We start from the raw sequence: 17,741 nt of genomic DNA on the forward strand, positions 1-17,741 counted from the left end.
GTCTGCAGAGCACCTTTAAAGTGTTTTCCTATGCGTTACAAGACAACCCAGAAGGTGTGTCAGAGTCAAATTATTTTAAGAATGTTGACATAAATATAACGTATGCAGATGACAAATGAGCGAACTTCTGAAGTCCCTAAAGAAAAAAAGCTCTTTTGGAGCAGGTCCAAACTTTTTTTTAAAAAGTACTAGTACGTCGAAACCTTGTAAGATAGATGGTACATATTAGCTGACTTTGCTTATCCTAAACATACAGATGTGTTTGCAAACTAAATGCCTTACCAAGCAGTAATTTTTGCAGATGGCATGGGACTGCACTTGTTTGACAATGTGTGTGGGAGAAGAGGAAGAAGTTACTGCTAGAAAACTTCTAGTTCTAAAAGCATGCTAAGCTAAAGATTTAGCTAATTAATTCCTTAGAAGCGTAGTACTAAAAGTGTTCAATCTCGTGGGGAGGGGCCATTGTTCAATGGTAGAGCATCTGTTTGGCATGCCGAAGGCTCCGGGCTGGATCCCTGGGATCTGCATTTAAGTATCAGTTACTGGGTGATGTGAAAGACTTCTGCTGAAGACCTTGGAGAAGCCACTGCCCATTAGAGTAGGCAATACTTTGATGGACTGCCGGTCGGATTCACTATAGGGCAACATTGTGTGTTCAGTTGTAAAGCAATTTCCTTTTTTAGTTTGTTTATTTGCTAAATATTTGGTGGGTGTCTGAACTTTAAAAAGCATTTTTAAAAATCTCAAAAAAGAAAATAAAGCACTATTTGAAGGTTTGGATGGCAACTATAGATCTACAGGGCACATATTTTTACCTCAGCATCAGGCCCAACCATAGGCGGTATTACAGTTTTCTGCAGGAGATGGCCAATACCAGTACATGGTACTCCCCTTCAGGACCTCTACCCCCAAACTATGACAGGATACCACAACATGTTCTCCTCTCCCAGTCATGGTGTAGCCACAAATGCAGCCTCCTGGACACCTTTGGAAACTGTCATGACAGACACATCTCTCTGGGGATTGGAGCTCATCTCAGAGGCATGCCAGTGGGGGTGATTTGGGACTCCTCTTGCCGTAGCTGCCACATCAGTTTCCTGGAACTTCTGGCTTTTCAGTTTGCTCTACACTCCTTCCTACCGATTCTGAAAGGGAAAGTAGTGTTAGTTCTCACAGACAATACAACAGCTCTCAGCTATATCAATCAAAAAGGAGGCACTGTCTATCAATCTGTGAGTTTGGTGTAGTCACCTGGCTATCTGCGAGCTTGGTATATCCACCTTGGGATCACCATCATTGCAATGTATTTACCAGGGGAACTGAACACCCAGGCAGACTTCCTAAGCAGAGGGGATGTAGTACTTCACAAATGGGAGCCGAACCAAGTGTATTTGGACTCTGTCTTCAACAAGCGGGTTCACCCACACACAGGTGTATTCACAACAAGGACAAACAAGAGATGCCCAGACTTTTGCTCAAGGGGCAGAAAAGATACCCTGTTATTGGGGGATGGCCTCTTCCTCCTGTAGTCACAACTATTCCTCTTCACGTTCCTTCATATCCCCCTCATCACAAGGGTTGTTTATAAGGCCATGAGGGACAAACCTCATTGTATCCCAGTGACCCCCTGGTGGCCTTGTCAACTATGGTTCCCTCTCCTGCTTCAACTCTGTAAGGGGACACTTTCATACTTTTCTTCCAGCTGCATATCTACTACTCAGTCAACAGGGCAATGCCTTATGTCTGATCTGTTGTTTCAGTCAAATACTATAGGCTGCCCTGAGCTCATTTGCGGGAAGGGCAGGATAGAGATTGAATCAAATAAAAATAATAAATAAATAAAGTGTACCATGACATTCCCCATCTGAAATTCACTCTTTGGAAGATTTACTAATCCTTTACCCCTCGAGAGTTAGGGAAGTCATGGAAAATAGCAGGAAACCTCCCACCAGGAGAAATTGAAAGCATTTGTTGTAGACTCAATTCTGTTATTAGTTCACTATATAATTTTTGTGAAGGCCTGTCAATGACTCAATCAAGGGTTTAGTTTACCCACCTAAGGGCAGAATCACTGATGTACTATAAGGCGGTGAGCAGGGTTCTCTCTGTTGGTTTCAAACAGCCCAAAACAGAAAAACATGACATATGGTTGGGTTAGAACTGATAAAAGGAAATACTTCTTCACCCAAAGGATGATTAACACATGGAATTTACTGCCACAGGAGGTGGCTGCTGCTGCAAGCATAGACAGCTGAGGGGATTGGATAAACATATGGAGCAGAGGTCCATCAGTGGCTATTAGCCATAGCATATTGTTGGAACTCTCTGTCTGGGACAGAGATGCTCTGTATTCTTGGTGCTCTGTATTCCTCTTTACCACTTCCTCAAAGCAAAGTGCAAAAAGTTTTGTTCCCGTTCCGGGAGGGCCCCCTCTTCCCTGGAGGATGTGTTCCAGATTTCCAATAAAAAGGAGCTTTTTAATGTGTTCCTCCATCATTACCCAGACCCTCAGCAAAATGTTGAGGGATAGAACATTGGCCATACTTGTTGCCCCATTGATCCAAACACAGTTGGTTTACTGTGTTGGTTTACTCAGTTGGTTTACTCACTCAGTTGTGTGTTGGTTTACACAGTTGGTTTACTCACCCAAATGGTTCAGAACAGGACCCCCACACCTTTCCTTCTGCCCCAGATCTTCTACAATAGACAGCCTCTTGCATCATAACGCTGGAACCCTAATACTGATAGCATGGCTCGTTCTACCTCCTTTGTAATGTTTTCTGACTGCACAGAGATTAATGTTGGAGACCAGAAAATACTCCACTAGGAAATTGCATCAGTAGAAGAGTTTCTCTCTCTGTGTTGGCTAAACTGGGGTTTTCCCAGCTGATAGCCCTTTATCATCTCTGCCAGAATACCTGCTGATTCTCAGAGAAAGCTCTAGCTATTTCTCAATTAAAGGTATATATTGCAGTTATTTCAGCTTTTCACATACCCATAAAGAGAAAAAAATCTCTATTTTCCCAGAAGGACTCATCAGTAGACAGAGCTGTTCTGTCTGTTCAGTTAAAAAGCTTCACATTCACTTTATTGGTAAATCAGCTTGCTAGTTTCACATAGGGGACTGCACAAAAGACACAGTGATGCAAACAAGGTTGCGCTTACCCGTAACTATTGTTCATCGAGTCCTCATCCCTCCCTCTTTTGTTGCTGTGAGCTCTTAGTCACCTTTAATGCATTATCCAGTAGTGGACTCTATGAACTGAGGGAGGGAGGTACTCTCCTGCTTTTTATATGCACAATAGGTGGGAAAATGCTATGAAAGGGGGAGGGAGAGTTTTAAAATTGCATGCACAATTCCCATGTATACCTGCACAGAAGAACACTTGATGAACATCAGTTACAGTTAAGTGCAACCTTGTTTTCCTGCAGTAACCAACTATTGTAGTCTTTCTTGCTGCAGTGGCTCTGCATTCCTCTGTATGCCAAGCGCCCTCGGCACCTGAGGTATTTGTTTTCGCCTCTCTCTTGCCAAGGGTACCAAGACTCTGAAGTACTCTTCCTGATAACACATACTTCCAACAGGTGTTAAGTAAAAGGGTCTCTCTCTCTGTCTCTGTCTCTCATTCTCATTGTTGTTGCTGCAACAAACCTGGCTTGGCTTGATACAGGGTTTGGAGGAGAGGTCACTCAGACTCTTGTCTTTTCCTATGGAGAACAGCTATAGAAAGGAGGTAAAGAGCTCTGACCAAGGCATAGAGAAAAGCAGGTGCTCCCTTGATTGCCATCTGCCTTCTCACATGATCCCTTGAAACTGGAGCATGAACTATTGCTATTAAATTTTGGTTACACTGCTCTTTGAAAAAGACGATGGTAGTCTCATTACTCACTTGTTAATGGAATCCGAGTCCTCTACTTGGCTGTGCCACATAGAGGGGGGAAAAAATCAAATCAGTTGGGATTAACATTGGAGACCTATTTCTCCATACAGAAAAATCAGCTTTCTCGTTTATTAGACAAAGATTGGTTGACATTGAATTGCAGATGTTGAGAGTCTTGCCAAAGGCAGATGCTCACCCTTGAGTTTGGGGGTTTTCCCTCCTGGATATAGGGCTGAATATCAAACCTGCCTAACAGCCCCTTGGCAATGCAGAGCCTATTCACTAGTTAGGTTGAATGCGCTACCGTCTGCAATACTTCTTGGAAGATTCCATAAAATTCCCTATGCCAACTGATTGTGCACTTGTGTGTGACCAGAGATAGAAACTTTAGAACATCTGTTCTTAATTTGTACTTTTTATTCTGACCTTACATACTCATTGGCCCCTGTGAGTGAGCAAACAGGAAGCCTGACAAATGTAAAATTGCCTTCTTGCTGTCGACTTGGAACCAACTGGTAATTGAAGCTGTTGCAAAATACATGTATCTAGCATCTAGGAGGCGCTCAGTATATTTGCAAATTGCCAGTTGATGAATGGACTGGTTCCTTCTCAGGTTGGATATCATGCCAATAAAAGTTGTTGAATTGAATTGATTGGCATCTTGGCAAAACACTGTAGCTTGTAGATCCCTTTTTGTATTTCACATAACTCCTCTGATTGGCTGACAACCTGAGACATCGTCAGCCACCCATCAGTTCCCTTCCTCCAAAGGGACACACAAAAGTACTAGAAAATGGTTCATCTTCATGGCTCCATTTGGGGACTGCGTTTTTCCAGGCCTGTCATGGAGACAAGCTAGCAAGCTATTTAAAAGAATTTTCCAGACTCCCAAGAGTGCTCTGTCCCCTCCCTGCTCAGTGTGATTCCCTGTTCAAAAATTACATGAGGTGCACTCTTCCCTCAGTTTTCTTTTCACTGCCTACAAGAGAGGATGTAAATATTGTGAGCTTTGTTCACTTTCTTTGGTAAACTTTGAGGGAGAAAATCAGCATCTTTATTTCTCCATCTTGCCATTGGGAGTGACTTCCTCACAATGGCTCTCTTTTAAAAGTGTGTGGACTGTGGGCCAAATGGCCCAATTGGATGAGTATTCATGCTTTCTCTTCCTCAATACTGCCACTTGCCTGCTAGGATACTAGCAGAAAGACTCCAACAGCATTTGAACAATTTTATTAAAGACGAGCAAGCAGGTTTTCTTCCCAGGAGACAAATTAGAGACATTATTAGAACTGTCATAGACGTGGTTGAATATTATGAGAAGCACCCTGAAAAAGAAGTGGCATTATTCTTTGCTGATGCAGAGAAGGCCTTTGATAATGTGAATTGGGACTTTATGTTTGCAGTGATGGAGAAATTAGGACTAGGAGAAAATTTTATAAGAATGGTTAAGCCATGCGTAGCAAAAGCTCTGCAGAGCACCCGGGAGGAGGTCGATGACATTGGGGCCACCTCTAGCCATTTCGAATGGGAGTCCACAATCACAAAGAAAAGCTGACCTTGGAAAGGGCCGGCAAAGTCCAAATGAAATTGGGACCAGGGGTTGCATGTGAACTCCAAGTGCTGTACAGGGGCGTGTGCTGGTACCGGTCTTGTCTCCTGGCAAGGTTCACATCTCTTGACCTAGGCCTCAATCTCCTTGTCAATTCCAGGCCACCAAACATAACTGTGGGCCAGTGCTTTCATCCGCACAATTCCTGGGTGGGTTTTGTGCAAGGCAGCCAGGACCCATTGGTGCAGGGGTGGGGCACAACTACTCTGCTACCCCACAGCAAACATCCTTTGTGGGCCAAGAGGGCCTCCTGGAGGGATGCAAACGCTGTAAAATCCAGGCCCACCCTGCCAGTGAGCCATCCCCTCCACACGCAGTCCAGAACATCGGAGAGGATGTGGTCCTTCTCAGAGAGGCGAGCAATGTCCCTAGCGTGCATGGTCCAGTTTGGAAGGTCTTCTACCAGGAGGTCTGGTGGGCGGGAGCCGGGTCCAAATCAGTGGATGGGAGCGGCAGGTGGCTCAAAGCGTTGGCATGGCCCATCACCTTTCTAGGCCGGTATTGAAGTGCATATTGGTAACTGGCCAAGAAAATGGACAGCATCTGGGGGGTTGGTGGTCTGGCACAAAAAGGCCCAGCAGCAGCTTCTGGTCCATCAGGATGGTGAAGTGCAGCTCATAGAGGTAATCATGGAATTTTTTAACTCTCACCATGATGGCTAGCCCCTCCTTATCAATCTGTGCATAGTTGCGCTTGGTGGGCTGCAAGGTCCGAGAGTAGTATGTGATTGGGACCTTGAGCCATCTGTCAGCATGTGGCTGAGGACCACACCAACCCCGTAGGGGGAGCCATCACATGCTAGGACAGGGGTGTCAAACTCATTTGTTATGAGGGCCAATTCTGACATAAATGAGACCTTGTTGGGCCGGGCCGTGTATCTATTTATGATTAGGTAACAAAGATATAAATGTTATAAAGGACTCAGACAAACAAAAAGATTTTTTTTAAAAAAACAACAACCCCTAGAACATCCTTAAAATAATAGCACTTGGTCTTAAAGGTGCTTTCTTTGTATTTCTCCCATGGGGCCCAGGGAACTGGGCAAAGAAAGCTCTGGCTCTTTCCTTCCTTCTCCAGGGGATCAGGAGGGGAAGGAGCCTCAGACAATAGAAGGAAGAAAGACTTGGCTCAGTAACTCTGCTGTGTCTGGCAAAGCAAGCTCTCCCTCCCCCCTTCCTCCCCAAGGGAGGACCCTCAGCCAATGGAGAAGACAGAGGCTTTGCTCTGTAGCTCCTGTGCTATTGAGCAAGCCTGGCAAAGCAAGCTGTGATGCAGAAGGAAGCAAGAGAGAGGGAGAAGGAAGCAGATGACAGTGAGTTGCTCGAGGGCCTGATAGGAGCCCTCTGGGGGCTGATTTGGCTCCAAGCCGCATGTCTGACACCCCTGTGCTAAGACAACCAGCAGCTGCTCATTGAAGTGGGTCAACAGACTCTTGGAGACAAGCAAGCCCTTTACAGCCTTAAACACAGCAGCCTGCTTGTGGCCCCATACCCAGGGTGTTTTTTTCTGTCCAGAAGCCAGTGTAGGGGCTTGGCTACCTCCACTTTGTGTGAGAGGAAAGCATGGTAGGAGTCCCAGGAAGGCCTGTAGTTCTGGCTTTGAGGTGGGGGCCAGGGCCTTGCAGATGGCCCAGATCTTGTCTTGTGCTGGGTGGATATCCTCCGTGTCTACGGAGTCACCCAGGAAGTTAACGCGGGGGACCCTTAGAAGACATTTCACCTGCTTATCCTTGAATCTATCCAACTGGAATCGCTGCAGCACTGTGCGGAGGTGGGAGGCAAATTCCATCTCATTGGGGGCCATAACCAGCACATCGTCGAAGAAGGGCTGCATCCTGGGGATCCCTTTAAGGAAAGAGTCCATTAGATTTTGAAAGATCCCCGGTGCCATGCTGACCCCAAACAATAGCTGCTTCACTCGAAAGGCCCCCCTGTGCGTGGCGATCGTCTGAGCTTCTGCTGAGGCTTTGTCCATGAGAACTGCTGGGCTAGGTCCAGCTTTCAAAAAAACCTTCGCCCCTGCCAGTGAAGCGAGCACATAGCTAACTTTGGGGACTGGATAAGCATGGTCGTGTAATGCCTTGTTGATCGTGCATTTGTAGTCCGCGCAGATGTGGCGCTCCCATCTTGCTTCACTGGGGTTACTATGGGGATCTCTCACCGTGCATTAGATACGAGTTTCAGGACCTCTTGCGCCATGAGGTGGTCTAGCTCAGCCTCGATTTTTTAACGCAAATGGGACCCGGCAGACCTTCAGCCTTATGGGCTGCATGGTAGGGTTAAGCTGTAGGGATATCTGGGGACCAGTGTTCTGTCAAAGACAGATGAAAACTCATCACAAATGTTAGAAAAATTGGGGCTCACGGTGGCTTGGTGGATTCCTGTTACACGAAATCCTAGGGGCTGGAACCAAGCCCGCCCCAGCAAACTAGCAAAAGGGCCTTAGCCTCCAACAAGTCCCTCAAATTGTCTGTACTTGACTTGAAAGGAGCCAATGTCTTCAGCCACCACCACCCTCTTCTGGAAGTCCTTTAAAATCATGGGGGCTGGCCTGAGGTGGTATCCACCATTCGGGCACAGTCACTGTAGGGTCTTGGCAGATACAATTGAAATCCCCAACCCGGTATCTAGTTCCATAGAGCAGGCCACCCCTTCAATGAGTATGGTGACTTTAATCTTATTGGGCAATGGCTCAGACAGTTGCAGTACCTATAGAGGTGCAGCAGTGACTGTATGAAGCTCCTCAAGGTGCGCTGATTTCTGTCTTTGGCCCTGGGTGTGATGGTGTGCTCTGCCAGGCAGTGCCCTGGCCACCTTGGAGTGGCAGACACATGCTAGGTGGCCCAATTTGCCACAGGTGCGGCAAATGGTATAGCGCAACTTGCAGGTCCAGCGCTTGTGTGGCTCCCCACAGCTGGCGCAGGCTTAGGCAACTGTAGCCTCAGAGGCATGCGTAGATGTATGCTTTGGTACGTTTTCAGCGCTTTCTCACCATCAGAGTCTTCAGAAGCGGAAGATGTAGCGACTAGATGCACAGATGTGGTGGCGGCCATTTTGGGGCCCAACGCCTGATGGACCTTGTGTGTGAACTTTTTGGCAGTCTCGGCGGCTAAGGTCTCCTCGAGGGCCACTTGGAAAGTTGGATCTCACTTCATGATGATCTTGTGTTGCAGATGCTCATCCTCCAGGCCGCACACCAACCAGTTGCGAAGAGCCTCCTCAAGGTCATGGAAGTTGCAGTTGCGAGCAACTCTGTGGAGAGCAGTCACCTATGCAATGATTGACTCGCCTGCAGCCTGGATCCTGATGGTAGAACACATGGCAGGCAGCAATGATGAACAGCTTTGGTGTGAAGTGTTTCTGCAGCTTGTCCATGATGGTTGGGTATGCGGTTGCCCGGAGCTCAGCGGGAGCCAGCAGTGACCGAGTAACCTTGAAAGTTGATCTTCCGCATACCAGAAATAAGGTAGCCCTCTTCATGTCTTCGTCGGTGATTTTGGATGCCTCCAGGAAGAACTCAAATCGGGAGTGACAGGAGTCCCAGTCCTCGGTGGGGGGGTCAGAAGTGTCAAATGATCCATTGGCTTCCGGGGTTGAAGCTTGGTGAGCTGTCCTGTTTCCCTGTGTGGAGCAGACCAGGATCTTTGTTTTTGGACAGAAAAGGCTTTTTAAAGCCTACTGTCTACTTTTTCCAGTAAAGGAAATTGTCTACGGCATGCATGTTTATTTCGAGGGGGATTCACTTTGGCTGACGAAAGATCCCAGGAGGGGTTTTTTTCGGCTTTGAAAATTCCCCCGATGAAGAATTGCATTCTATCGCCTACAAAGAATCCTTGGAGTCATTAAATTGACATAAACTCACTAAGGCTTCAACTTCCTATGGACTATAACAACATCTGAGATAAAGTGGGCAGGATAATGAGAGAATAGACGTCGTTAATTAAGGTAACGATCCTTATCTGCTACTCCGGGTTCAATTTAAGCTTGTTAAAAGGGAAGATCTGGGACCCAGAACTATTTTTCAAAGTGGAAAATCAAGGAGAAGTGGAAGGGGGTAGAAGTGGTTTTTTTGGACTCAAAAGAAAGCAGAAAAGTGCAGAAAAATACTTGCTGTTATGAATTCCTGTGGCTTCGGAAAAAAACCCCAGTCATAACAAAGCTGCAGTCTCTCTCCTCAAAACAGGAAGTGACGTTTTCTGTAATCATTATGAGACTTCAATGCTAGAGAGTCAGGAAGTAAGTGTGGAGTAATTGTCACAATTACAGCTGAATTTTTGGAAGAAGATCCGGAGGAGATGGAGCGTTTATGTGATGATGCATACAGAGTCAATTCAGAGCTTGCCAGAAAGCGTAAACTACCCAGGGAAGTTGTGAAACAATTTTGGATAATGATTCAACAGGAGATCTCGAAAATCTTGGGTTATAACATTAGGAGAGCACCAGATGTCTTTCTGGTGGGATTACAAATAGAAAGCTTTCCAAAGCAAGACAGAACATTGTTGTGGTATTTGCTTTCAGCTGCGATAACACTGTATGCGCAAATGTGGAAGCAAGATAGAATACCTGAAAAATGGGACTGGGCTTTAAAGGTTCTTAACTGGAGTGAAATGGACAAACTTACCAGAATCTTAAATGACATAATTTGGAGAAGTTTAAAGAAGACTGGAGTAAATCCCAAAGTTACGTGGAAATATAATGGAGGGTGAAGAGTCATTTAGTCTTTTATGACAACATTAACTGAACTTTAAATGATAAAGAGGAATTGTAATTATTTCGTTAGTAAGATATAGTTACATGGTAATTATACATATATGAGTTAAGATAAGAATAAGATAACGGGAATTCCGGAGTTGATTTTATAACTATGAGTTTTGTGCGTAATGAATACCAAGCAAATTATAAAGAAAAGGTTATCGAAAAATTACTTTTTGTATAAAAATTTTATAATGGTGAAAAGATATTTAGTAGTGTTTGATAACATTAATCAAACTTTTAATGATAAAGAGGAATTGTGATATTGTGATAAAAGCATTAGTAGAACATGGTTATTTGGTAAACATATATATATGAGAGTTAAGATAAGACTAAGATAGGGTGAACTCTGGAACTGAATCAATAACTATGAGCGTTGTGTTTAATAAGTGCTAAGTGATTATTAGAGAATAGGTTAGTGAATGATAATTTTTTTTCTTTTTAAAGATTTTACAAGTGTGAATTTACCTTTAATATGCTTTTAATTTGTTTTAAGTACCGGCGGAGGTCATGAATAAGAGTGGGGGGGGGGAGGAAAATATGTAATGTATTGGAGAAATATATTTGAATTTGTAGAGATGAATTTATCTCAATATATTGCAAAATAAAAAGTTTGGTCACGCAGAAGTGTCAAATGATCCCAGAGCCACAGCCATGATCCCAGCCGTGATTCATAGTGGAGAGCGCGATGGCACTGGAGCTCGGTGCATGTGGTGCAGCTGGGCGATAGGCTGACTCAACGGGATCCCATCCTCATCGCCACTATTAAATAGTGGGTTCAATACACGAAGAGGCTAGAGTTGCTTGCAGTGATCAAAGTTCTTTATTCTGTTACAGCTCGGTAATGGTTAGGTTAAGACTGCTGAACGGGGCCAACTATATGCACACCAAAATTCCCGCGCTAGAACGTCATTGGGGCATTTGAACCAGCAGGGGGCTGGCGATTGGTCCAGGAAAGCAGGGATTTAGATCTTGTTTATCATTGTTTCCATGTCCCCCATGCTCTGTCCTAAAGGCTCCAGTGAGCCAGGCAGGAACTAACCCATCACATGAAACACAGAGTCCACATATACAACAGAACCTCTGAGTGGGACCTATGGATTTGTTCTTCTAATGGTAGCACCTTCCCCTGATGCAAAAGGTTGTTCCACCTGGAGGAAGAATGTCTTGCATTCAGAAGGCATGTTGGGCTGGATGAATGTGCTACACATAGTGGAACAAATCCATCCAACCCTCAGCTCTTAATGAAGATTTAGGTGTTTAGAAAGATTACTGTCAAGGAACCTTTTGATTGTTCAGGGTGCTCTTTATTTGCTATATTTGAAGAAGCAGCTTCACGGAGGACAATTATTTTTATCAGGAGTATTATATAAAGCCCCTCTTCTAGAGAGCTTGAGAGTATTTTCACAGCTCTCTTGTGACCACAGATAAACAGAACTGGCAGCCAGACACGTGTTCAGTAAGCAAAAGGAGAAGGAATAAGGTAATACAGAAAAACATGAGCTAGGAACACTCACATTTTATACCACTACATCCAAAACAAAGACTTTGGTCCTTCTAGAAGATAGAAGAAGATATTGGATTTCTATCCCGCCCTCCACTCCGAAGAGTCTCAGAGCGGCTCACAATCTCCTTTACCTTCCCCCCACAACAGACGCCCTGTGAGGTAGATGAAGATATTGGATTTATATCCCGCCCTCCACTCCGAAGAGTCTCAGAGCGGCTCACAATCTCCTTTACCTTCCCCCCACAACAGACGCCCTGTGAGGTAGATGAAGATATTGGATTTATATCCCGCCCTCCACTCCGAAGAGTCTCAGAGCGGCTCACAATCTCCTTTACCTTCCTCCCTCACAACAGACACCCTGTGAGGTAAATGAAGATATTGGATTTCTATCCCGCCCTCCACTCCGAAGAGTCTCAGAGCGGCTCACAATCTCCTTTCCCTTCCTCCCCCACAACAGACACCCTGTGAGGTGGGTGGGGCTGGAGAGGGCTCTCACAGCAGCTGCCCTTTCAAGGAGAACCTCTGCCAGAGCTATGGTGGACCCAAGGCCATGCTAGCAGGTGCAAGTGGAGGAGTGGGGAATCAAACCCGGTTCTCCCAGATAAGAGTCGGCACACTTAACCATTACACCAAACTGGCTCTTCTAAAGACCCCTAATTTTCTAAATAAAAGACAACAACATTAATAAAATGAACAGAGCAATTTACTTTTTTTTTTTTTGCATTATGAAATTTAAATGCTCAATGAGATAGGGTTTTTTTTGTTTTGTTTTTTTTAAAGAAAAGCGGTTCATGAAGGAAAGGAAAGATGACCTTGGCATTTTGTTTGCTGACTGCGTCATTGAAATCTGGAGGATTTTTACATTTGGAAACCACATTTAAACGATTAACCAATTCTTAACAAAGTACGGGAAGAAACTTTATTTGGAGGAAGAAAAATCTGGTTTGTTACTTGACGTATTTGTTAACCCAGAATTTTTGAGCAATTTCTAAAATTTATGGCAGTCAGCTTAGGGCAGGGGGAATCATTCTGCCCTTGAATTTCATTTTGAATCATCTCCTGTGCAAATTTACTGCGTTTGGGTGAATATTTGATATGGCTATTTGGATTGGCTGCAATCCAAACTTTCCAAAAGCATAAACACTCTAGGTATAAGTTGTCAAACAGAATTATTTTAAAATGCCTTCATTTGACTCTGATGCATTATCAGAGTTCTCACTATCAACAGGACTATTTTCTGGTCTACTTCACACCACATCTTGTTAGCCACCCTGGGCCTGCCTAGGCGGGGAGGGTGGGGTATAAATAAAAGTTTATTATTATTAATTATCATTATTATTATCATCATCATCATCATCATCTAAATGCAGTTATTGCCGTGTAGAAACTCAAAGAGTGCCATCTAAATAGACTGCATTATTGTAAACTTCCTTGAGTTCACTTTGGGTGAACACAAGGGGTAAAAAACTATCTTAAGATATGTAAAGGTAAATAACATTTTAATTTAAATGCACATTCCTGTCCTTTTAATTTGACTTAGATTATGTCAATTACTTAGATTATGTAATTATGTATAGCCACAGTAATCCGTACAATGGTCACCTCCAGACTAGGCTACTGTAACTCACTCGACATTGGTCTACCCTTGAGACTGACCTGGAAACGGCAACAAAATGCAGCAGCATGCATGCTAATGGGAATGCCACAGACAGCACACATTCAGCTGGTGCTGCACCAGCTGCACTGGCTCCTAGTGGAGTACCAAGTCAGACTGAAGGTTTTGGTTTTGACCTTTAAGGCCTTGAGTGGTCTGGGACCAACATATCTGTGGGACTGTCTCCTCCAATACGTCCGTGGAAGAGCACTGCGCTCTACTGGTAACAATGCTCTGGTGATCCCTGGCCCTAGATGTCCTCAGTCATGGCCAAGGTCTTCTCAGTCCTGGCACTAGCCTGGTGAAACTTTTTGCCAGGTGAGATGAAGCCCCTGTGGGACCTTATGCAGATCTGCATGAGGGACGGTGGCTCAGTGGTAGAGCATCTGCTTGGGAAGCAGAAAGTCCCAGGTTCAATCCCTGGCATCTCCAAAAAAGGGTCCAGGCAAATAGGTGTGAAAATTCTCAGCTTGAGACCCTGGAGAGCCACTGCCAGTCTGAGAAGACAATACTGACTTTGATGGACCGAGGGTCTGATTCAGTATAAGGCAGCTTCATATGTTCATATATGCTCATATTCATCCTTAACCAGCAGACCATGCTGCCTCTGTTTGGTCCAGCTTAGGGGGACATTTTAGGGGAGGGACGGTGGCTCAGTGGTAGAGTATCTGCTTGGGAAGCAGAAGGTCCCAGATTCAATCCCCAGCATCTCCAGCTAAAAAGGGTCCAGGCAAATAGGCATGAAAAACCTCAGCTTGAGACCCTGGAGAGCCACTGCCAGTCTGAGAAGACAATACTGACTTTAGGGAGGGACGGTGGCTCAGTGGTAGAGCATCTGCTTGAGAAGCAGAAGGTCCCAGGTTCAATCCCTGACCTCCAAAAAAGGGTCCAGGCAAATAGGTGTGAAAAACCTCAGCTTGAGACCCTGGAGAGCCGCTGCCAGTCTGAGAAGACAATACTGACTTTGATGGACCGAGGGTCTGATTCAGTATATGGCAGCTTCATATGTTCATATATGTTCATATGCAGGGCCTGTAAGGCACATATGTTCTGCCAGGCTCTTAGCTGAGGGCAGCAACAGTTTGTTATTTGGCTGGCACCTTCTTTTTCTACTCCCCCCTCTGACACTATATATGCAACCCCCCCCCAAAAAAAAACAACAACAAAAAAACCATGATGCTCTGGCAGTCCAGACTGTAGAAAATTTTCAGGGCACCATCAGAGACTTATAAATCAATGAGATTTCTCTCTTACCGGGACATACATTTTGACCTTCAAGGACATTAAGAAACTGAATGAGCAATCTTCAACAGCAGCTTTAGTTATCTGGTTTGGGTTGGTACTAATATGTTAACCTTTGTTTTCCATTTTGTTGTGATAAGATACATACATCAAGCTTACTACATATAGATTGCATTGAAATCAAGGTACCTTTCTGCTCATGGAAGAAGCCCTTCTGTAAATGGAAGAGCATCTTCAGAATATAAAATCTTTATAAAATCTTCTGTGCTGTTTTTTAACGTATGTATTGCTTTACTGTGTGTTGTACATCACCCAGAGCCTGGTGTGAGCCAGGTCAGGGCGATTAAGCCCAATAAGTAATAATAATAATCTAAAAGCTGCTATTGAAGATTGCTCATTCAGTTTCTTAATGTCCTTGAAGGTCAAAGTATATGACTTGGAAAGAGAGAAATCGCATTGATTTGTTCAAAGGAAAAAATTATGTATTAAGCCACCATTTTCTAATGTCTGGATCATTGATAGGACTTTATTCATTTAGTTATTTTCATCATCTTTCAGGTACTACAGTGCTACCATTATGCAGATGTCTGGCGTTCAAGACGATCGGCTGGCAATTTGGCTTGCTGCGGTGACAGCCTTAACTAACTTCCTTTTCACTCTGGTTGGAGTCTGGCTGGTTGACAGAGTGGGCCGTAGGAAACTCACACTTGGAAGTTTAACAGGTATGTGTTGAAACTGGAGAACTGTATGCTAGGGATGTGCATTCGGTTCGGCCGAACCGAATATACAGCCGAATCAACACTGATTCGGCTGTATACGGAATCGGCTGTAGCCGATTCCCATTGCCACCTATTATGCGGCAGCCGAATACGGCTCGCCGTATGCTTCCGAATAGCTATTCGGAAGTATACGGCTGTCAAAGCTGTCAAAGCAAAAGGGGGGAAAGTGGCTTCTGCAGCCTCAAAGGAGCTGCTTGCCTAGTACTTTCCCGCCTTTAGTGGCCTCTTCCCGCCGCTCCCATAGCCTCCCTGGGATCAGGGAGGGGGGGAGGGGGAAGAGGAGCCCCAGCAGCCAATCCAAAGCATGCATTTGCAAAATGCATTGCCAATGCATGCTTTGCAGGGCTGTTGTGTAGCTGATGGCCCAGCCATCAGCTACATTGTTGTTATTTTGATCTTTTGCTTACTTGGGTATCCAAGTAAGCACTGTTGTCTGGCCAATCAGAGAGCAGTGCTATTTTTTGAAATTGCTCTCTGTAGGGCCAGAGAACCTTTTTAAGGAGTCTTCCTGCTGGACTCCTCCATTGCTGTGTTGGTGTGTGGCTTGGTGTGTGTGTGTGAGAGAGAGAGATTGTGCTGCTGCTGGTGGCTGGCCCTTGGCTTCATCTGCTGCTGCCTGCTGCTCTCTCATTCAGCCTTACTTCCCTTGACTCAGAGAAGACAAGGTAAGACAGTTCTGGGGTTCTTGTTTTAGTTTTTGTTGGTAAAAGGACTAGAGTCCCTTTACTTGTCCAGATTTGGGTGGGTGAGTACTGGGTGGGTAGGGTAGCCTATTTGGGGTTGGGTTAGGTTCTGCTGGGGGTGGGGGCCTGGGGTGGGGTTTTTTTGCTAATTTGCCCATATCTTAATTTAGTGAGAGGACTTTTAAAAGTGCAGTGTCCTTTTACTTCTCCTGATTTGGGCGGCTTGGATTTCTTGGGGTTAGGGTGAAGGGGTTTTTTTTTGGGGGGGGGGGAAGTTCCTGTATTGTTAAAAGTTGAGTTTTTTACTGTTTCGGTGTTTGATTTGTTGCTGCTGTGTTACTTTTCTCTTCAGGTTATTGGGGGGGGGGGGTGTTGTCTGATTTGGCCTGAGCTTTCTTATTGGTGAAAAGGCCATTTTTTAATACTTGAGTTGCTTGGCCTTTTCTCCTGTTGTCCCTTTTCTTGGTTTGGGGGTGGGGGTGGGGGTGTTGTTGACTTATTTGGCCTGAGCTTTCTTGTTGGTGAAAAGGCCACTTTTTTAACACTTGGCCTTTTGTGATTCTGCTGGTTTTGTTTTGGTTTTTTTAAATTACCTCTGGTTGGTGTGGGGGTTGGCGAGGGTGTGTGTGGGCTGGGTCACTTTCTTGTTTTTATAGAGTAGATTGTGTGTTCTGTGGCAGGGAAGCTGGCACCTGGGTGAGAGACCCAGAACCACAGGTTTGTTGTGGTTGGCCAGCTCTCCCCGTGTTGTTTGGGGCAGGGCTGGAGAGCTGGCATCTGTAGATTGTGTGTTCTGTGGCAGGGAAGCTGGCACCTGGGTGAGAGACCCAGAACCAGCAGGTTTGTTGTGGTTGGCCAGCTCTCCCCGTGTTGTTTGGGGCAGGGCTGGAGAGCTGGCATCTGTAGATTGTGTGTTCTGTGGCAGGGAAGCTGGCACCTGGGTGAGAGACCCAGAACCAGCAGGTTTGTTGTGGTTGGCCAGCTCTCCCCGTGTTGTTTGGGGCAGGGCTGGAGAGCTGGCATCTGGGTTTGCTGTAGCCAGGTCTGCAGAGCAGACCTTGAGCAGATTGTGTTTTGTGTGGCAGTGACGTTGGCAACTGGGTTTATATTGCTTCCAGGCCTGCAGGGTTCATAGAGTAGATAGAGGGATGTAGTGCATTTGGGTCCTATAGAGATTCTCTGATGTGGTTAGGTTTGGCTTTGGGTGCCCCAGGAATTGGACCCCCTGGTCCAATTTTTTTTGGCCTTGTGGGTTTTGTGTGGGACAGTGCCCTGAAGCTGCACAGCAGTTTGGGGGGCTCTCCTCAAAACCCCCTGCTTTCCAGAGCCACTTTTCCCACGACAATTACAGTGAGGAAGTGGCTAATTGGGCTTTCCCCATCGTTAGCAATGGGCCTTTTGGGGAGCCCAAAGACAGGGACCCCCTGGCCCAATCTTTTTGGGACTTGGGGGGGTTGGAGGGGAGAGTCTCCTGCAGGTCCCCTGCAAATTTGGGGGCTCTCCCTCAAACCCCCTGCCCCCCAGTAGCCTCTAATTATGCCCTATGTTGCCATTGATTTCAATGGCCCATAGGGTATAATGATGGAATAGGGGCACCCTCTTTGGGTGCCCCTGGAATGGGATCCCCTGGCCCAA

The 17,741-nt window shown here is 45.4% G+C and overlaps 1 protein-coding gene across 1 annotated transcript in view; it reads left to right on the forward strand.

Moving 5' to 3' along the window:
• Positions 1–17,741, forward strand: part of SLC2A13 (solute carrier family 2 member 13) — a 172,515-nt gene that overhangs the window by 72,987 nt on the left and 81,787 nt on the right. Inside the window, exon 5 of the mRNA XM_060244743.1 lies at positions 15,203–15,366. Within this exon, the coding sequence (XP_060100726.1) occupies positions 15,203–15,366 (164 nt within the window). The remainder of the gene's footprint in view (positions 1–15,202; positions 15,367–17,741) is intronic.

This window comes from Heteronotia binoei, chromosome 8, assembly GCF_032191835.1.
Source record: "Heteronotia binoei isolate CCM8104 ecotype False Entrance Well chromosome 8, APGP_CSIRO_Hbin_v1, whole genome shotgun sequence".
NCBI lineage: Eukaryota > Metazoa > Chordata > Lepidosauria > Squamata > Gekkonidae > Heteronotia > Heteronotia binoei.